Genomic DNA, 21,889 nt, shown 5'->3' on the forward strand with positions numbered 1-21,889 from the left:
ACCTCCAAAGGCCAAGGTCACAAGAGTTGATTGCAAGGTTTGAAACCACTAAGACCATGAAGTGCATTAGGGAGCCTGGGCAGGACTTCCGAAAAATGTTGGCATTTCTGAAACCAACCACTCTTTTCAGGCATTTACCTGGGTACCTGGAATCACAACTATTCTATAAAGTCATCAGAATCAGGCCAAGGACAGGAATTCAACTTTTCCCATGAAGAAATCAGAACTCACTTCCACACAAAATGACAGAGGCTCTTCTATTTGTAAGGGCTTCACTAGAATTTGGGAAAGGGGTAGGGGTACATGAAAAAGAATATCACACTTTAAAAAGGGAGGGAGCTTCCATTATTCTTCATGCCCTTACCCTGTTTTATTATTGTTTATAGAACATTTCCCTGTACTATGTAATTTTATTTAGTGATGCACTCACTGTCTTCTTCTTCCTTATTAAAATACAAACTCCTTGAAGGCAAACTTATAACTTCTTTACTCTTGCAGTACCAGACCTTAGAACAATGTCTGACATCCAGTACCCATGTATTTTGAATCAAGGAACTAAGCTTCTTGCCCTGTGCATTGTTAGAAATGGAATATAATCCACTTGGCTGGGGCAGGGCAAAAACAAAATAGCTAAAGATGGCGACAGCTAACCATACGGACAGCAGTGAGAGCACCCTGAATGAAGACAGAATCGTAACAACAGGAGGTCCCATTCTGGCTTGGCACCAATATTTACACACTTTGGAGATCTCCGGAGAACCTGCCAGGTAGTAGAGAAGTAAAGTGGAGCTCAGACAGAACGGGTGGCTTGTTGAAAGCTGCAGTGCTGGGTGGTGCTGGGGGAGGGGAGGGGTCTGCCCCTCACCCACGGCCCCGCCTTCCTAACTGTACTACCGGCAGCTCAGCAATGCCGGGCAGAGTACACACCTGCATGGTTGCGACACCGAGATGTTCTCTAACTTAAGTGCGATCATACACAACGAGTATGAGGTGCTGAGTAGGAAGACGTAATAAGACAATAATAACTACCATTTCTTACACATTCACTATGTGCCAGGAGCCATGCTGCATGTATATTTCTAGCTGACTCGTCCCCCAAATCCTGTGAGATGCATCTATTATCCCTGTTTGCAAGATGAAGTTTAAAAAAGTGGGTGGGTAAAGAGATTTGGGAGAGAGCAGACCAGAAAATGATCTTTTAGTCCTTTCCTTAGTGCTAAGAATCTCTGGGTCTGAATGACCCCTTCCTTGACCTAAGGGGAAGGAAGCAACCAGCCAACCCTCCTCGAGCACTCACTATGTGGCAGACACTAAATTAAGCCCTTCCTGACCTTCCCATTTCATCTCTACGGCCCTGTGACCCAAGCACTGTCAGCATCATTCTTGTGGACAGAGGACAAAGCTGGGTCTGCAGAGGTTAAAATGTGTCCGGGGCCTCAGGGCAGTTGATGGGGTCAGGACCAAGTCCGGAGCCCACGGCCTAGTCCCTCTGCCTTAGGAACACTGCTCCAGGATGTCAACTATGCATTTCACTGAAAAAGGCTGGACCTGCTCTTCACAAAATCAATAGCATGTTTCTCTGGTCCCCCGACCCACATGCTCACATTTCACTCGGTTCAAATGTTACCTTGTTCCCCCCGCAGCTGGAGCCTGGCTGGGTGCTGGGGACCCACACATGAGCGAGACCCCCGAGCGCCTGCCCTTGGGAGGCCGAGCTGTTGTCCTGCTGCTTGCTGGGAGGGACCCCAGCCCCACCAGAGGCAGTGGCCACCCACAGAACCACTTCCCCTGGGTTCAGGTGCTGGCCGACGGCCCCCATGTGAGGACTTTTGCGTCTGCTCCTGAGCCGTGACTCATCTGTCTTTGGGTCACAGCCAGAACCACGCTTCCTTCTTATCTCCTTTCTGAAAGAACAGAACTGGAAGGGAACACTTGACCCTGGAGACAAGTAATACCAGTAAGTCATCACGAGAAAATAAAATATTCAGAACAAACGCACTTGTGTTTCTGCAAGGCCCTGAGCAAACATTTCCAAACTGTTTCACCAACCGCTGTTCATTCATTCCAAGCACCAGCCTACATAGAGGAAGACAGAACGGCGAGAAGCACTGGGGCCAATGAAAGCTGGGAAGGGAGGCAAGAGCGGACCAGAGCCAGGGCGGAAAGCAGACGAGGCCAGGCAGGGAGGCCTGCAGGAAGGCAGGTGCAACCTCACTTCAGCAAGGCCTCAGTGTAGTGAGGACCCAGCAATCACATGGTGTCACTGCCCACTGAGCATTGGGGGAACAACAGCCCCCACAGACTCATGCTAGGGTTTGCGGAGACAGCTCTATGTGTCAGTCACTGTACTGCGTGCATTCGCTGGTAAGAGTTAGGTCAAGGAATCCTGACAACCCGGGGGTCGGTACCATGACTACCTCCATGGTAGAGATGGAAACCCAGAGGCTTGGATGATTCAGGTGTCCAGTACAAGGGTATGCAGTGAGGAAGGGGCGGAGCCAAGCAACAAGTCCTGCGCTGCCTCTAAAGCCCGTGCTCTGAATTGCTCTGTCCTTCCTCTAGGGTTTTCAGCAAACACTTTTTCTTTTTTTTTAAGTGACGGGACTATGTACTGTAATTTATTTATTTATTTTTATTGAGTTATGTTAGTCACCATACAGTACATCAGTAGTTTTTGATGTAGGATTCCATGATTCAGTTTGCCTATAACACCCAGTGCTCTATGCAATCCATTCCCTCCTTGATCCCCATCACTTCTACGGCTGAACAGTCCGTTAAATCTGACTTAGGGAAGGATAAATGAGAGAGAGAGAGAGACTGAGACTGTCTATAAAAAAATTAAAACCTCGCCACAAGCTCTGCTTCTCCAATGATAAGCTCCCAGCTCACACCCTCTGGCCCAGCCCCTCGGTCCCTGTCTCCCCTCTGATTGTAGGAGCCACTAGAGAACCTGGTGCAAAATCCTCTTCCTCCTGCGATGTCTTTCCAGCATCCTCTACCCTCTAGTGCCAGCTGCAAAGCAGAAATGTTCCTAGGGCTCGGGTCCATCTTCACTGAGCATTCAGAAGAAAGGACGAACATGGAGCTGAGCCACAGCAAGCCCGTAGCCGGCAGGAAGTGGAGGGCTCGAAAAAGTGGGTAGGTGTTCACTGGGTGTAGAAGCCACATGGATTTTGTTGAAGACTGTGCTAGAATTAAACCCAAAGTACCTGCTTGGACACGCTTGTGGTGATAAGGCCGTGTGAGCATTAGCCAGTTCTCTATATAAGAGAAGTTGGTGGCGGTTCTGATCCAGAAAATAGGAACCGGGAAACAGGTTGAGGAGGAAAAACTAAACTGCAAAAAAAAGGTCAGTTTTGATGATGGGATCCTTCTGAAAAACCAAGGCATATCTGTTGGGGAAGGCAGAGCCCCCGGAGGACAAAGGCGTTTCACTTTATCTCTATCAGTACTGTCTCTGATGGGCTCCCTGCTCACAGTATTGACTGGCTTTGAGAAAAGGGAAAGCAGTAAGTGTGCCACAGACACAAAATCCATTTCTCTTCCTGTTGACCTTATAAGACTCCGAATCCTCTTGAGGACACAGTGAATCTGATTGATGAACCAATCACAACTGTCCCCTCCTCCACTTTCCCAGCCTTCCCTGCAGCCACAGATGGCATGTGACTCAGGTCTGATGCCAGGGGAAGCTTCTGTTTCCTATTTTTTTTTTTTTGAAGATTTAAAAAAATTTTATTTGAGAGAGAGTGTGTGCATGTGGGGTAGGGTTAGAGGGAGGGAGAGAATCCCAAGTAGATTCCCCACTGAGTGCAAAGCCAGATGCAGAACTCATCTCATGACCCTGATACCCATGACCCTGACGACCTAGGACCCAGGCTGAAATCAAGAGTCAAACGCTTAACAGACTGAGCTACTAAGGTGCCCCAAGCTTCTGTTTCTTAATAAAAGGAACAGACATGTCTGGCTTCGGCCCCTTTACCCTTAGGTTCTGTTTTGAACACAGATACTGCGCTTGCCAGGAGCCACAGGAGTCCTTGTGACCAGAAGGCAGTAGGCCAACATGCTAGGAATGACAGAGCAAAAGGACGAAAGAGGCCTGGGTCTTCAGTGACTCTAATGTGGAGAAGCTGCCCTTGTACCCCGCTGCCCATCACCAGATCTCGTCGTGTGAGAGGGTAAATCTCTCTGACCCATTGCTGGTGAGGCATGTTGCTCATTTCAGCTCAATGTACTTCCGGTGGATCCAAGAACAGTTCATGGGCACACCATCTAGCTTGGGATAGTTTAATGAGTGTTTGTACAAGTAGCTCTTGTTTGAGTCTCAGGTCACGCCCACCAAGGAGGCATAACAGGTGCTATGAGCCCTTGCGAACGAAGGGTAAGGACATGGTTTAGGCATTGACGTGGTTTGGTCAGAGCTGGGATCCGTCTAGGTCTCCTGAGTTCCCCTCACCTCTGATGGTACCGGTAGGAAGGCCCACCCCACCCTGGCTGCCAATTGAGTCTCATGTTGGGGGGCCCTATGTTTGAATTATGACTCTGCAAGAGCCAGCAATTCTCATAAAATGTAAGAAAGCAAACCCAATTTAATATTTTGGATCCTGGCCTCAACTAAAGAAGGGAGGGAGAGCTGCTGGTTGCAGGGCCATCCAGTAATCCCCTGGGTGAGGATGAGGGATCATGTGCCTCCTACCCATGGCTCATCAACAAGTCTCCTTCAGACCAGGGGTATGCTGTGCTTAGAGGTCCCGGAGGAGAAACTACTCTGCAGTCCAACCTGTGAGGGGTGCGTCCACAAAAGCAGCCACACCTCTGCTTCTCAGAGTTGTCACTCAAACTATCCTTGGTTTAAATGGTCCAAATTCCAACTCATTCCACAAAATATCATCACATAGTTATGAATAACAAAATAAAGAGAGACTGATTTAGGACAAACTGTCTGTATCACCTGCAGCAAACGATCTCCATGAATTCTAGCAAATGAACCAAATTTAAAAAAAAATGGGAAGAGAGGGGTGCCTGGATGGCTCAGTGAATTAAGTGTCTGCCTTCAGTTCAGGGTGCTGTACTGAGCCCCATATTGGGCTCCCAGCTCAGTGGGCGGGGTCTGCTTCTCCCTCTGCCTCTTCCCCTGCTTGTGCTGTCTCTCTCTCAAATGCATAAATAAAATCTTTAAAAAAAATTTTTTTAAAAATCTAAAAATGGGAAGAGAAAAGGGAAGGGAGGAGGAAAACAGAAGAGGAGGAGGAAGGGAAAGAAAGGAAAGGAAAAAAGTGGGAAAGGGGAGAGAGGAAAGAGGGAAAACAGAAGAGGAGGCCTTTAAGCTGGACACAACCTCTTTTTGGCAGTAGGTCAGAACCCCAGGTCTCCCAACCCCTGATTTCATTGTGGGAAAATGCAGGTAAGTATGCTAACTGACAAGGATGCTGGGAAGCTCCTGCCTGCCTGGCGTCACTCACAGCAAGCATGCTGGCACTATCTGGAGGCCTGGTTAAATCTTAGCAGGCTCTGAGGACCTGGAATGATCACCAGCTGGTCTGGGTGCAGAGGGGTGGACACAGCTTTATTCCATTCTGTGCGATGGGACTGGTGTCCTCTGGGCTTGTGCAATGGATAAGCTGCAGGACCCCGTGGGGTAGCCCCCCCACCCCCACCCTGCAGTTATGACCCCCTCAGCACCCTGGACAGAAGATGACAACACCTAGGTCAAAGCTTCCTAGACCGCTTCCCCCCACCAGCCACCACCACTGGCCCTCTTTTCTCTCTCCCACTTGAGGTGATGCCTGTGGGGACTTAATTGAGGAAATGGGGTGCGTTTCCCCAAACCGAAGGCACATGGATCAGCTCTCATGCTTTATGAATTTTGTATGCAAACTCCTAACTTTTCCTTCAGAACCACGTGGGGCTCTACCACCTAAGTGTCCGCTTTCAATTTTCCATTCCTCCTACTTTTCACATGCCCACGCCAGGAGGTCTATCTCTGACCAAGCTCCTGAAAGTTTCCCGAAAGGCAGACATGTCTCTGCAAGTCCTGATCCAAAAGCCAATTTGTAACTGGTCCTAGATGACAAGAGTCGTTACAACAAATCCTAACAAATAATAATACCAGCCTGACTTTATTTTTAGAGGTCTTCAGATTCGAGAGGACGGCAAAGGAGTTTCATCCACTTCGTGTCACTGGCTCTGCCACTAAGAATCCTACAGCTCCACCAGCTTTGGCTGTGACACTTGACAATGGGGCTAAAACCAGTCCTGACCTGACAGAGTTGTTTGGAGGACCCTGCCCGGCACATAGGAATTGCTCAGATATGCGCAGTTACCATCACCGCTGCCCCCAGAGGAGCTCCAGCTTGTCAGAAATAGAGTCAGGGAAGGGAGAAGCCAAGGTCAGCCGGCTGTACACATTCCAGCTGAGCAAGGATAACTCCAGCGCTCCCCGGAGCTCGGCAGTCCCTGGAGGCTGGACCCAGATCCCTGAGGGGGGAGTCCTGACTTAGCTGGAGGACAGATGGACTCTCAGTACTTAGGGCTGCACAGCCAGATTTTAGAAGCATATGCTGCTTATATGATTTTTATTTAAGTATGAAATTGTATATGGACGCTAAGTTTTAGAAGCACGCACACAAAATTTTTTTCTGAATTGATGTATCACTGTTTCTCAGTCTTATAATACCTCTCCTTGTAATACAATGGTGCGTTCTGTTTCCAACAACACATTGTAAAATATGCTCCTGGTCTATATTTTTCACCTAAAACTCCACCTACCAGCTCTGTCCTTGCAGGACCGGTTTCGGGGTCTCAAGTGATATGGCTTTGCAGTGATGTAGGTTCCACAGTGTAAATCCCATAGTTTCAATTTCTACCAAAAATCATTTCTCAAGGACTCCAGTTGGAATGGGAAGCTCTCGGGTTGCCCACACACCAGCAGCACATGAACCTTCTCCAAGGCAGTACATAGCACCAGAGAGAGGCCAAACTTCCTACGACTGGCCCAGCACATTCAGCTGATTTACTTGAATCCTAGTCCCAGATTTTTAAGTTGTCCTCTACTTCCATTATAAAACAATACTGCTACTTTGCTTTCTCTCCCAGAAACAGCCAGAAAACCACATTTCTAATTTCTCTCTACTGCCATGATTTTTGCTCTCTTTGCTGAGTTTCCAAACAAGTGCTGATGTAAGGACCACAGGGACCTCATTTAAAGGCATCCTTTTTTCAGGTAGGTCTGAACTCCTCCCAGCATTGCTGATGGGGAGTGAACTTTATTCTCCCAGTACAGAGCTAGGGCAGCCCCAGGGACTTGCATTCCTGAATCAAAGGAAAAATGAAGACATCCGAGTTCTTCTCTTCCCCAGGAAGCCTTCCTCAAGTTGGGAGGGTGGCAGTATCCTTGGCAATCTCTCAAGTCCCCTGGGACCGCATCTCTCCAGCTGGGCCAAGAAGCTGCAGGGAGATGTATGGGTACAACCCCCTCCCCCAGTTCTACCCCAGCCCTCGTTATCTCAGGAATCAACAATGCCTCTCTGCCCTCTTGGCCCAACCGACTGCTGTCTGGCATGGCCAAGTATAGGTATGCCCCTTCAAGTTGCATCTATGGCTCTGGAAGAATTCAGACTATTCCTAGAATTCTCATCCAAGACAGTTCTCCTATAAGCTGGGCTTTCATGAAGTCCAACAGTAGGAAAACCATTATAATCAATACACTTTTTCAGTTATTCTAATACATCTGTGCCCTATCACATTCAGAAAGTGAGGACTTTCAGAGTGTCTTAAGATCAGAGGATTAGGTCTCTCTCGTTGTCCAAGAGCTGTCCTAGCCCTTTCTTTGTTTAAACAAACAAACTTGCCATGCTTTTGTAAACCTCTTCTGCATGGACCGTCTGCCTTCTCCCCACGCTCTTCAGCATTTGGGTGCCCAAGACCCTTTGGTCACCCTGGAATGCTGCCTCTCTCTCCACACAGCATGGCTTTCACACGCTTGGATTCACTCAGTGGCTTCCGTCCACAGATAACCACTGCTCTTCTCGCTCTTCCTTCTCAGACAGCAACTTCTTTTCCCATCCTCTAATCACCATTGTTCCCATATCGGTTGCCAAACTGTTCGGGCTGGAGTAATAGTAAAAAGCCTTGAGGCAAATTACAACCACAACAGCTGTGTTTACTAAGAGTTACAAATGAACTCATCCCAGCACAATTAGAGCAGACAGGCAGCGCTTTGGAACCTTCCAGAAGCGCCCCGCCCTTGGGCTGTTTGCTGGCTGCCTCAGCCTCCCACTACCCAAGCCGGTTCTGGCTTTTGGAGGAGACCCTCTGCTGAGCACAAGGGGCCTCTTTTCACCCATGATACTTGTACGTTTTCTTCCCACAGCTGCAGTCACTCACACTCAGCTGTTCATGCCTCTGGGAGGGCTGCCAGTCTCTGACAGAGGAGGCAACTGCTGGCTGTCCTCGAGAGGGGCACCAAAGAAATGACTCTCCACCCTGAGGCCCCTCAAACGTCTCCCTATCCACCAGAGACAAGGCCTAAAATTCTGTCATTCAACAACCAAACAAACTTTTGCACCATTGGTGACTTCTCTGAAGTGTCAAAGGTTGTCGTCAAAGGAGTGACATCAAGAAGACTATCACTCACCCATACCTTAAGGTGGATTCGTTTCTCCTCGACATCTCTCAGGCTCTGTTTTATCACCTGTAAAATGATATGTGTCTTGTGCGGCTATGTTGGAAGTTCTGTGTAACCTTTCAAATTCTTACAAATTGGGACCTGAATTACTAAGCTAAAAAGGCAAGTATTTCTGAGAGAGATTTCACTGGAACCTGAGTCAGCTGACTGCATCCTTGTAAGGATTTAATTCAGGGGACTTGTTATTATCATGGGAATAAAAAGGCAGGTCCTTGGGGAATGGGCTGGTGTGTTGCCCTGGGAATCAAGGGCCCAGACCCAGGACTCAGCCTCCTAGAACAAGGGTATTAGTGTCATTCACAGCATGGGGTGGTAGTTGACTGCACAGTGGCCGTCCACCATGCATGGAAAGGGAGCAATGAAAGTTTTTCTGATGTAGGAAAATGGGTGACTAGCTAGTCCCATGTGTCCCAAATTTGCCTTCTGTTTTTTTTTTTTTTTTAATTTTATTTATTTATTTGACAGTCAGAGATCACAAGTAGGCAGAGAGGCAGGCAGAGAGAGAGGAGGAAGCAGGCTCCCCGCTGAGCAGAGAGCCCGATGCGGGACTCGATCCCACGACCCTGAGATCATGACCTGAGCCGAAGGCAGAGGCCCCAACCCACGGAGCCACCCAGGCGCCCCCCAAATTTGCCTTCTTAAAGGCCTCACCTGGAGCACTTGTTGGACATACAACTGGCTGGAGATTCTGGTTACAGGAGCCTGGGGAGGGTCCCTGACATCTGGATATTGCACACATTTCTGGGTGGAGCTTAAAATCAGGCAAATTTCTTTAACATTGACCTAGATTCTAAGAACTAACTTGAGCCTTTGGGCCATTCCCTGGAACACAGGCTGGAAATCATTTCAGTAAAAGACCCAATAAATCAACGCCGCCCCGAAGGACCATCGCGGGTGTCTGCACAGACTTACGAGAGAGCTCCTGTTTCGGACTGCAGCCACGAGGGGATCTGTCAGGGGAGTTCTAGTCTAAGCAGAGGTCTCCATTCCCAGGTGGGAAGAAACCTAAAAAGACTTTATTTCATTCTACAGGAGCAAGAAGCCAACAGGTTCCAAGTCCCAGACACAGAGTCTACTGCCATGCATTCTTCCCAAAGAATGCCACTTCCAGCTGCCAACCCAAAGAAGAAAACTTAGTTTCGACCACAAGGGAACTTGGCAGAAGCAGCTCTGGCAGCTTGTACCAGGATTGGGCTGTCCACGGGAAAGGGCTGATGGGTGGGGCTCTGCAGGAAAGACAAGTCTCGGCGTCTAACAGAGATTCCTGCTTCCTGCTGGAGCTGCATGAGGAAAAATGGAACTTGGGTCCTCTTCTCTGCTGACACTCATGCCTCAAAAATTGCCAAACTTCTGAACAGGCCTTTCAAAAGAAGATATGGCCTGAATGAAACATAGAATTCATGACTACATGCAAAGTTCCTTCTCTAACTTCACCCCTTGAGAAGAAACCTATTCTCTGAGAGGACTAGACAAAAATCGCTTTTTCCCCAGTCCAACACTCAAATACCTCCAAGGGCCAAACACACGGGATAGAGAAGGCCCTGGAAGGACTGTCATCCCTGGAACAACCTCTGACCCATATGTGGGGGCGGCCACCACTAAGCTCCAGCCGGTGTCTGGCACGTGAGGAATGAAGAGTGCAATTTGCCACGCCACCTGCATTTTCAAGACAAGCTGGGAATTCTGGCTTTTCAGATGAACCTTCCCAAATGGAAAACTTGCCCCATTTGAAAAATACTATGCCAGTTAAAGAAAAATGTCTGTCAGTTAGATTTGGTCTGTGGGGTCCGAGGCTATATCTTTTTTTTTTTTTTTTTTAATTTTTATTTATTTGAAACACAGAGAGAGAGAGATCACAAGTATGCAGAGAGGCAGGCATAGAGAGAGGAGAAAGCAGGCTCCCTGCTGAGCAGAGAGCCCGATGCGGGCCTCGATCCCAGGACCCTGAGATCACGACCTGAGCCGAAGGCAGAGGCTTAACCCACTGAGCCACCCAGGCGCCCCCGAGGCTATATCTGTCACTTTAGGTGGGAAGCTGTGCTTGACCGAAGGGCAGTCTACCGGTCCATACATTTTCTTGATCGCACTGTTCTGGGAATTTGTGTTCCATCCGGTTTCTCTTCCTCCCGTCCTTTTCCGTTTGCATTCTACAAAGGCAGACCCTCTGAGCTTACAATTCAGGCAGGGCACCGTCCCCTGGGCACTAGTGATATGTCTCCCAAAGCCTTGCCAAGGTCCCTGCAGCCAACAGAGACAGGGGCTAGCGGCTTCCCAGGAGGCTGACAGAGGAATTCTGCTTCTTTACTCTCTCCATGCCCATCAAGTTCACCAGCCGAACACTTCCCACCCTTCTGAGGGTCATTCAGGGCAGATCTGATTCCGAATTGGTTCGCCACCCCTTTGGAGTCCTTGCCCACCCACCCACAAACTCAATCAAGCCTTTTATTTTTTCTTGGCCAGACACATCCATTTCTTCCATCAGCCCTCAGAAAGTATGGCTCTGAGTCTCCCCACAATGTAGGCCTCTCAATCCAGAGGCTTGAATCTGCCTAGATAATAATATTAGTAACAGCAAAAACTAACAGACATTAATGAATACCGGGCATTGTAGAAACAGAAAACTAAGAGCCTGTATGTATTAACTCACGTGACCCTCACAGGAACCCTCAAGTAGGTACTATTATTACCACCCATTTTACAGATGAGAGAACGGAAGCACAGGGAGATGAGGGCCTGGGCCAGCCACCACACAGCTCAGCAGTGGAGAGCCAGGATGGAGCCCTACCTGGTCTAGCCCTACAGGCCATGCTCTTAGCGGTGCCAGTCTCATGAGCACAGATCAAGAAGTGCCCCAGCATACCCAGGGCATGAGCAGGGACTGGAAGGTGCGAGGTGCTCTCAAAAGGACGGGAACTACTGGCTCTTCCTTCTCTATGTGATGCCCCAATTGCAGGTCCACTGGCAATTCCTGGCAGCTTCCCACACTGTTGACTCACATGAGCTTGCTATCAATGAATCCCTTAAATCTCCTTTACATGCATGGATGCTAAGTCACAGCAATCTTATCCTTTTCTCGGACAGTTGGTTTTATGGACTCTGTGCCTGGCCTGGCCCAATTATCTTCCCTCTGCCCTATTTCTGACGGCCCATAAAGTTGTCTTGTAGGCCATCTTCTCTGTGCCCTTGCTCTTGAAGGAATTAGAGAAGGCCAAGAAGGAGTTTAGATTATAGAATCATGGAACTCTAGGGAGCAAAACAAGAGCACATCCAGTCCTCTGCCTCATTTTACAGACGAGGAAAGCAAGACTCAAAGGCAAACGAATTACAAGGACCTGCGGCCAGTGAGCAGCGCAGCTGAAATTAGAATCTGGGCGCCTGTTCTTCCACCCAGGGCTCCTCCAACTGCTCCAGACGGTCTCTAATCAGTGCTTCTGGGCTGTAACAGAAGTACGACAAGGAGAATGTGTGCTCTCTGCCAGCGGACAAGTAAACCTCAATGGGTTTAAGATGATAGCAGAAAGCTTACTCAAACGGGCAACAGACCAAACAGACCACAAGGCTGACAAGACAGGGAGAGAGGCTGCCCACGGTTTCCTGAGCTCCCAACGTAGTGTTCAAACCTATACTCATTTGCTTCCCAGACGCTGATGTGCTTATAATGGATGCCACTCAGGGTTCGGGTACACTTAGCATGAAACCAACACTATTCTTGAATGATAACCTTAAGTCCCCTGTACTGCAGTCCTTGGAGTCTTAAAAGCCAATGATCGGTTTCTGATATTTTTCTTTGCATTTGGTTTCTTTTCTCTATTTCCCCTCCCCACCAGCCCCAAGCTTGCACTTCAATTTGGGGAAAAGGCTATGTGATAGGACCACACTTTAACTTGTGCAGGAAGTGAGCCAGAGGGGAAACCAGGAACAAGTGACTTAGGATGGCTGAGTGTCTGCTTGCATCCCTGCCAGCACAGACCTCCTTCCAAGGAAAAGCAACCTGCTTCCTGCCTCTGGCCAGTGTGGGATCCTGACAAGGTCTTTCCTACCAGAGTTCTCCCCCAAGGGGAATAAACTCGGGGAGAGAGAGACACTTTGGAATACCCTCCTGGTTGGAACCAGAACCAAGAGCTGTGATCACATTAGATTTTCTAGCAAATTTAATAGAACAGATTTCAATTTCATTATTTCAAAATGCAGACCAATTTGACTCAAGGTAGGTTTAAATTTATCTGGTTTATCTCTACATTATCTGGGAAGAAAAGTCTGGCCAAAAAAAAGAAGGAAAAACAAACAAACAGGACAAGATTTAACCTACCTACAAAAATGTGTTCAAGGACTCTAATACATTCTTTAATTACAAAGGTCTCAGGGGGTTCATTAAAACAATATACTAAGAACAGCTAATTCCTATTGCAAAATAAGATGGCATTTTTCCAAACTACTCCCATTTCCAATTTTGCATTAATTTAAACTAAGCCCAAGTCGACCAAATTAGTGAGCTAGATAATTACATAGTTTGTAGAATGGGATTCTATCTCAGACTCAGAAGTCGACTAGTCTAGAGACTTTCAACGTTTTTGGTTGTTTAAAGCAGTTCAACCCTTTTCCCAGTGAAGTCCTACTGGGAATCCAAACCTATGCCACAGATGAATCGGAGCTGCTGTGGTCGGTGGGGCCACCGCGGGGCTGCCCCTTGACTTCCCATAGTAGTTAGTCCGTGGGGCTCTAAAGAACACAGGTGAGTAATTATTGTTCTCATCCAGGGGTTAGCAAACTTTCTCTGTAAAGGAACAGACGGCAAACATTTTAGACTTTGTGGGAACATACAAGGTCTGTCCCAGATTCTTTTGCTTTTGGCTTTTCTTTTTATGATTTTCAAAACGTAAAAACCATTTTTAGCTTGCAAACTATAGGCCGGATTTACCCCAAAGGTCACTGTTTGCCAACTTAGATTTATTTTAATCGCCCTCCTGAGGTCTAATTGACATATAATCAACTGCACATATTCCAAGGATATAATTTGATACATGCTGGCATACTGATACACCGTGAGCCAATCACACCACCATCAACCACAGCGGCCATGCCCACCCCTCTCTTTCTCGCCCCTCCCCAGCCAAACACCCAACTGCTTCCTGTCACTATGGATTAATCTCCATTTTCCAGAGTTTTATAGACACAGAATCACACAGTTACAGACTCTGTTTTATGACCAGTTCTTGTACTCGGCACTATTTTGAGGTCTGCAGTGTTGTGTGGATCAGTAACACATTCCTCTTTACTAATACCTTCCCGCATATGAGTATGGAAATGGGAGGCTGGAGGTGCCTGCTTCTAAATCACAGAGATGCCAGAGGAGCCGGCCCCAAGACGGGAACCCAGCCTCCCTGGGTGGCATTCTCTTTCCCGGACATTTCACTAAAAAGTTCACTAGGGGCTTTGAAAACCTCCTGACACCTGTGTATGGTGCATAACTGACACAGGTGCAGCATCGAGACTTTTCCTTAAATCCCTTCATACTGTGGTCCTGGGACCAGCGAGCTCAGGGCAGCACCCAAAGTGAAACACATTCCAAGTCCTATCTCAGGAGCCCCAGATAGATCAGCTACATTTAATGAAACCAAGAGGAGATGGATTCACGCACCCAGTAGTTACTGAGAGCCTACTACATGCCAGGCACCATGATGGGTAAAGCAAAATCAAGGAGTTCTGCTCTCAAAAGAATTTAGAGTCTAACTATTAAGGACAGGCAGACAGAGAAATATGTGAGCATAAAAATGATTAAAATTGCATAAAAAGAAGAAGTTGCTGTGACAGAGACAGAGAGGGGTGACATTTGGTTGGGGGTGCACACAAGGGACAGGCTGCACCTCGGAGGCTAGTGGCAGCTGGACCCCCGGGGGGAGAGCGCGGTGTGTGGGCCCCTGCACAGCCAGAGCCCAGGGAGCTGAGGGTGAGTTGTGCATGTACAGCAGACACAGCCTGCCTGCAGAGAGCCCAAATCATCTGATGGAGGCTGGATTTCATCGTAAATGTAAATGCTCTGAGTTTAAAATGAAGCCACTGGAGGGTTGTGAGAAAAGGAGTAATACAATCCAATTTACATTTTTTAAAAGACCATTCTGGCTGCTGCTGCCAATGGGGCACAGAGAACAGAGTAAGAAGGCTAGGAAGTCAGGGACGGTGGGGAAAGGTTGCATCACATTTCTGGAAAGTCTAGTGCTGGATTTCTTCGGCCTGTGGTTACGGGACTGGGTGTCATTTCAGGGGATGCTTTAGAACCACACAGTCTTTGAAGTCTTGATAAAAAGCTTTCCAAATTCAGTGGAGACTAGATTTCCCCATTTGTGTGGTGCGCAGCCGGGAGCAATGTTTTACCTGTGATGCCAATATTTGGCCAGGACTCCTGCTGCACATGGAAGTGACACAGGGAGACCTTGCTTCCTGGCTTCTGAATCCTGCCCTCCACATGGAACCACCACCCTCCAGGCTAGGGGCTGAAGGCAGCTCGTCAAGTGGGGGGAAGCAAGGAGGCAAGTGCCCCACAGCAGAGGTCAGAACTCTGATTCTGGCTCTGGGCTTGTCAGGTCACACGCTGCAGCACCTCGGCCAAGGCCTTCCACCTCCTTTGAACCAGTTCCTCATCTATAAACCAAGATGGCGAAGGAGGGTTGCTGCAGGCAGCCAGAGCACCTCGGAAGGAATCCGCCAGCACCTCTGTAAATGAGGGCTGCGAAAGGCTCAGAGAATCGTTCACAGGGCGCCCTCTTTTATCCCCCAGCCGTTAGTCATCCAACAAGCAGGAGCCTTTGCTGAATGCTTATTAAGAAATGCCAGGCATGCAAGTTGGTGCAGCCACTTTGGAGAACAGTGTGGAGATTCCTCGAGAAATTAAAAATAGAGCTTCCCTATGACCCTGCAATTGCACTACAGGGTATTTACCCCAAAGATACAGATGTAGTGAAAAGAAGGGCCATCTGTACCTCAATGTTTATAGCAGCAATGGCCACGGTCGCCAAACTGTGGAAAGAACCAAAATGCCCTTCAACGGACGAATGGGTAAGGAAGATGTGGTCCATATACACTATGGAGCATTATGCCTCCATCAGAAAGGATGAATACCCAACTTTTGTAGCAACATGGACGGGACTGGAAGAGATTATGCTGAGTGAAATAAGTCAAGCAGAGAGAGTCAATTATCATATGGTTTCACTTATTTGTGGAGCATAACAAATAGCATGGAGGACAAGGGGAGATGGAGAGGAGAAGGGAGTTGGGGGAAATTGGAAGGGGAGGTGAACCATGAGAGACTATGTACTCTGAAAAACAACCTGAGGGTCTTGAAAGGGCGGGGGGTGGGAGGTTGGGGGAACAAGGTGGTAGGTATTAGGGAGGGCACGGATTGCATGGAGCACTGGGTGTGGTGCAAAAACAATGAATACTGTTACGCTGAAAAGAAAAAAAAAAAAAGAAAAAAGAAAAAAAAAGAAATGCCAGGCTCGGGGCCTGGGGGTTTCATTGTGGAATAACAGGAATTTTGGTGAAGTCACACTTGATTCTCCCATACACTGCTTATCAACCAGCCTCAATCATACAGAACATAATCAAGAACCGTGACATGAACTAAAAAGACCCCTGATGACATCCATGCCCAGGACTGCTGGCCAAGTGAGTCCTCCAAGGGAGGCTTGGTTTACCTGGGACATGGTGTCGTTTCGGGGTTGGCAAACTTCTTCCTGTCAAGTGTCCGATGATAAGTCAGGCTTTGCTGTTCCTGGAGTCTTAGTCACAGCTATGCCACGCTGTCATTTTGGAGCAAAAGCAGCCCCCAGGCAACAAACCGGTGTAGCAGTATTCTGATAAAACTTCGTTTATTGAAACAGGTGGCAGGCGGGCCAGATTTGGCTAGAGACCCAGAGTTTGCCAACCACTGACATAGTTCAAAAACTGGAATCGGAGTATCTTTGGGCAGCCTTATATTTGCCCATTCCTCACAGCTCTATCCCTTACCTCATGCTCCCATCAGCCCCCTCTGTGTCTGTCTGGCCCCAGGAACAATATCCGTAATAGCAGCAAACAGTTAAGACAGACCACCTTGAACGTACAAACTCACTTAGCCACTAGAGAAACCTAACTATCATCTCCATGAAAAGAGGCCAAGAGAATTTGCCGGTGCTTAGGCAGCGGATAGCAGCCGCAGGACTTGAACTGGGCCATCTGACTCCAGTGCGTGTCCTCGATCACTCTGCCATACTGCCCAGCAGGCACGCAAGGTATGAAGCAGGACAGCAGGTGACGAGAAAAAGACCACACCTGTCGGCTCCCACAGTCCACCACTTACCAGAGGTGTATCGCATTCTAAGAGGCCAGGCACAGAGGCTGGAAGACAAGGCCTCGAATGTGCTTAGCAGGAAGTGAGACTGGGCCAGGGTGGGTGGAGGGGGTCATCAGAATCAGGTGCATCAGTAGTGAAGACATGATACTTGGCAGCCTGCTGACAAGTGGAGCAGGAAAGCAAAAGGAATGGGGAACAAGGAATGATGTGTTCCCTGGTTGGCCAGTGAGTCAATGCCAAGCACCTCACGCCATCCCATACCTGCCAAGGCCACACTACCCGAAGGGCACTTTTGTCACCAGCATGTCGGCATGGCCTGGGTACCTGTGTGAAATGCAGGGTCTCCACCCTGGCCCAGAAGGTCTGCATCAGAATCGGCATTTTTCACAGCACGTTGGGTGATTCACATGCAACAGGAAGTCCGAGAAGCCCTGCTCTATGTGGTCGCTGTCACTGCTCCCATTTCATAGGCCGGGAGCCTGAGGCTCAAGGCAGTTAAGCACCTCACATGCTGGTGAGCTGGCAGGCACGGGCTGAACCCCAGCGCGTCCTTCAGAGGCTGTGCTTACGCCCCAGAGGTGCTCAAAGCAAACCCTTCAAGACATTTACTTCCACAGCAATTGCGCAACAGTAAGTAACGAGGGCTTCAAGACGGGATCCCAAATACGTAAAAGTAAGACCCTGCATCATCATTACAAGATTCGGTTACACTCCAGATGCTGTTTTTTAAAGAAGTATGGGTAGAAAAAATTCAGTTAAAGCCAGCCTTCAACTGACTTTAATTTCCACAATTTTTTAAATGTCTTATTTTTACAAAATTGACGAATTTTTCATTCTCTCATGATCTTAGTAATAGGATGTGGAAGACCTTTGAATTCAGCCACACTAGACAGACTCTTCTTGTAGGCACATGTTAGCGGGTGCCAACAACCAGTCTGTCCCAGAGGCAGATATCCAGAACACAGCCCCAAGGGTTCTTGGGCTAACACAGACCTCTGCACCTGGGATCAGGCTGTAAGCAGTCTCATTTGATGGTAAGGGTCTTGGACAGTGTTGCTTCCTGAGTTGGTGCCTTTGGGATTCTGGCAGGAAGGTTCCCTTCCACCTCTCCTCTGTACCACTATAGCAGGACAGGACTACAGGGTACCTCTGCCATGAACTGGGGGTGGAACTAGGGGGAGCTGAAGACATAGCCCATTCCTTCACAGCTTCTACACTTAACAGATCATGTTTCCTGATAGGCGTCTGCAACGTAGGGAAGACCCATATCCTGATAGGACCACAAGGAACAGAAACCACTCAGGATACTGCAAGGGACTAGAGTGTGATAGAAGGATGTACAATCTGCAAAAAGAAAGCTTTGAGGAACTCTGGCCGCTCCTTTCTCTTTCCCTCCACATTGCATGGTTTGCTTCTGTCTGTCCTCCTTCCTACCTGCTCCTCTAGAGCACCCCACCTCTCTCAGGGGCCACCTCTCCTCCCTGCAGTTCTGCTCCATCATCTGCTCTACAGCAGCCTCTCCCTTTCCAAATCAGTCCCGCTCCTCATCCTCGCACTCCTGGGAAGCTTCTGCCTCAGACTCCTCACAACTCTGGATCTGTCCTTTGGATTTCCATCCCCATGACTCACGGTCCCTCTGTTTTCCAATGCTATGTGAAGAATCTCACTGTTCCTGAGAGGTTTCCTGAGCCAGAATCATGGCTGCCAGGCACCAAAGAGCTACACTGCCCTCTGGACCAATCAGCCAAGATTGGGTGTGTGGTGTGTGGTGGCATCTCCCACTCGAGTGCCCCAGCAGCTGGGGACAGTCCCGCAGGAGAGGGGATGACATGGAATAGGATTGACGGCACAGCAAGTACCTTCAGGATTTCAGTGAGTCCTAGAATCTGAGGGAGGAGGAGCTCTCCAGAGGGTCAGCTCCAATCCTGCACCTGCCCACACGCCACCCCTAAATTCCTCAACCCCCCGAGATGCACAGGGTCACACCCCTTTCCAAAGAAGTCAGAGGCATAGGAGATTGGGTGGGGAGACACTGGGGCAAGGGAGAGGAAAAACATCTACAGCTTCCTGCTGGCTGAAGTCAGTGATGAATGCCACCCTGGGAATGAGGGCGCAGGGGCACCCCGCTTATGGCCTCCTGTCTTCTGTGCACGATCACGGGGAGGCTTTGTTGCAAGTAACAATTCTCATATGTTACAATATTTGTAACAAAGCAACAATTCTCACATCCTGTACTGTGTTGAGAAGTTTGACATGCCTGAATCCGTGTAAAAAGTTCACAGAATTTTCCACCTTTTGGGGCCTTTCTCATCTAAAAATACAGGGCAATGATGATACAGAAAACTGACCACTCCAGGTTTGGGGTATTCGGACAAAGGCTAACATAGACAGGCTGCCACTCAGCCTTCTGTGATACTTGGACGACACCCAGTAAGAGGAAGGCTGGGTCATCTGCAGAGTGTCAGAGGGACTTCCAAATCATGCCACAAATCACTTGGGTCAGCATGACTAACGCTTCGGGATTCTGACCGGCATCAAGAAAACCATTCTTTCAGTGGTGGTATTACTTTATCCAACAACAACAACAAAAAAGGGTGACCAAGAAGGTTTCAGAACCAATTTATTATCTTGTTTTTCTAGGGAAACTGAAAAATTGCCAGAGGCACCTAAAAGGAAGCTGCACTTGGTTCCAAAACAGAAGTGATATAATTGCAAGGTCAAGTCCACATAGACATGCAAACAATTTTCTTTGAGAAGGTGTGGAGGAGAAGAGGGAGGGAGGCCTTTTTTTTTTTTTTTCCCCCTAAGAGCCCATGTCTTCTTAAAACCAGTGCCCTGATTCATCCACTTCACACCTGAGCTGAGAATGAAAACACCCAGCATGTCCTTTTGAACCCGTGTGGCTGAAAGTCAGCTGAAAGATGGTCTGTTAACACAGGGCAGGTTCTGATGCAGAAGGAAGCTAAGGTGTGTAAATTCATGGGAACATCCTAAATAACCACTTAGAATCCTGACTGATTTTATTTTCCTTGAGAGAAGAAAATGCGAAATAATATACAGAGGAAATAAATCTTCTTTACCAGCTGAGGTCTTTCAACCTCGGCACAGCTCGTCTTCTGTGCCAGGTTATCCTCTGTTGTGGGGAAGTCCTGTCAGCAGTATCCTTGACCTCTGCCCCCTGGAAGCCGAGGGCACCTCCCTCTGTCGTTGCAACCGATAATGGCTCCAGGCATTGCCAAGTGCCCCCTGAAGGTGACACTGTACTCCTTTGACAGTCACTGTACTAAACTAAGAGAGGATTCTAGTTGTTTACAGCAAAGACAGTTACCTGGAATTAAATCAGCTTCCCTGGAAATAGGCTGATTTAATTGTCCCCTGGGCATCCTTAGCATTAGTAAGGAGAGGGCAGCATGGCTTTTCCTTTTCCGCGCGTGGGGTCAGAAAACAAACAGCAGGGAGTTCTTTACCCCGTACATCACTTGTGTTCACTCAGTGCTTGGATTTCTAACTTCTTCATTAGAGGAGACATAACAACATGAAACCCCAGTACATGACCATTCTGGAAAGTGATTACTTCTAGGTTTTGTAAGAGGCATGTTTTCAAGTCCTGGAAGACTGTTGTGTCCTGTGTAAACACGTCCTCAATCACAATGATGGCACTGGCATACAAAGGCAGACTTCCAATAAAAAGGTCTGGAGGTCAGGGCACCAGGTCATGTTTCGGTCTGGTCCCCCTCTCACCGTACCTCCCCGAGACGAACTCTGGAAACCATCCAGAAGGCCCCAAGGTCCAATGCTTTTGGGAACCCTGTCTCAGGGTTCCCTGTGGCCAAGAATACTGTGTGGTCCAGGATCTCCTGGAGTAAAGTGCTTACAGTCAACCATGGCGGGTGGGTGGTTTCCTTTCTCTGGTAGTTCAGCCCTGACCAGTACGGGGTTGCTGACCGCAGCCAAGAGGATGTGAAAGCCACCACACACCCCAGAGCCACACCTAGAGGGCTGCCCTACCCTTATACTGCAGAGGGCTCTCGGTGCAATGCCGTGCTCCAGAAAGATATCTGCCCCCATGGGGCCCGGTTTTCAGAAGTACAGGACAGGAGGAAGCTGTAACATAACATTTCCAGCAAAGAGTGAAGGCCTTTGCTGTGTAGCCACTGTGCGAACGAGCAGGTACAGCCTTTATTAGATACCCAAATGCTGAACCGAATCCCAGCACAGCCTTGTTTACCTCTAAGCAGATCCCATTAAGCCCTGGGCACTTGGCTTGATTACTCCCTGGATCAAAGTTAAATTAAATTACCCAACAAGCTTCGTTTTGGAGAGAGCGACGCACACACAGACTGACTCACCTTCCAGAAGCTATCCACTTTGCCATACACAAGGGACTGGTTCTGCCTTTTGATTTCGTTGATGTGGTGGATGTCGCTGGAGTTTAGGTGCTGCTCGACCACGAATCCCAGAAAGCTGTTGTCTGGGGTATGAGCTGAGAGGCAAAGCAAATGACAGGGTAGTGAGGATTTTATCGGCAAGAAGAAACAACAATTACATGTTTGACAGAAGCCATCATGCACGTAATTAAATGTTCTCATTTTACCCTGGTTCTTTCTTCCCTGGGGAGGGCGAGGCAGGGGACTGCCTATTCCCACATACTCCCAGCAGAACCCTCACATGAGAATGGTCTCCAGGATGGATTAACCTGAACCAAATGCTGAACGGGACAGCCTGCCCTCCCCCCACCCCTCCCCCACCCTGTAAAATGCAGCTGACAGCTTGCCCTCCCCAAACCCCTCCCCCACCCTGTAAAATGCAACTGTCCAAACAGCATTCTGTTGAGTGTTCTCCACCTTCCCATTTGCCCAGCACAAGACCACATCTCC

At 48.5% G+C, this 21,889-nt stretch overlaps 1 protein-coding gene across 2 annotated transcripts in view; it reads right to left on the reverse strand.

Moving 5' to 3' along the window:
• The window catches only part of MGAT5 (alpha-1,6-mannosylglycoprotein 6-beta-N-acetylglucosaminyltransferase), a 340,000-nt gene that overhangs the window by 70,386 nt on the left and 247,725 nt on the right, over positions 1–21,889 (reverse strand). For both annotated transcript variants that reach the window (XM_032856183.1, XM_032856182.1), the window contains one exon: positions 21,362–21,495. In XM_032856183.1, the coding sequence (XP_032712074.1) occupies positions 21,362–21,495 (134 nt within the window). The remainder of the gene's footprint in view (positions 1–21,361; positions 21,496–21,889) is intronic.

This window comes from Lontra canadensis, unplaced genomic scaffold (assembly GCF_010015895.1).
Source record: "Lontra canadensis isolate GAN:19392208 unplaced genomic scaffold, GSC_riverotter_1.0 scaffold11, whole genome shotgun sequence".
Classification (NCBI taxonomy): Eukaryota; Metazoa; Chordata; class Mammalia; order Carnivora; family Mustelidae; genus Lontra; species Lontra canadensis.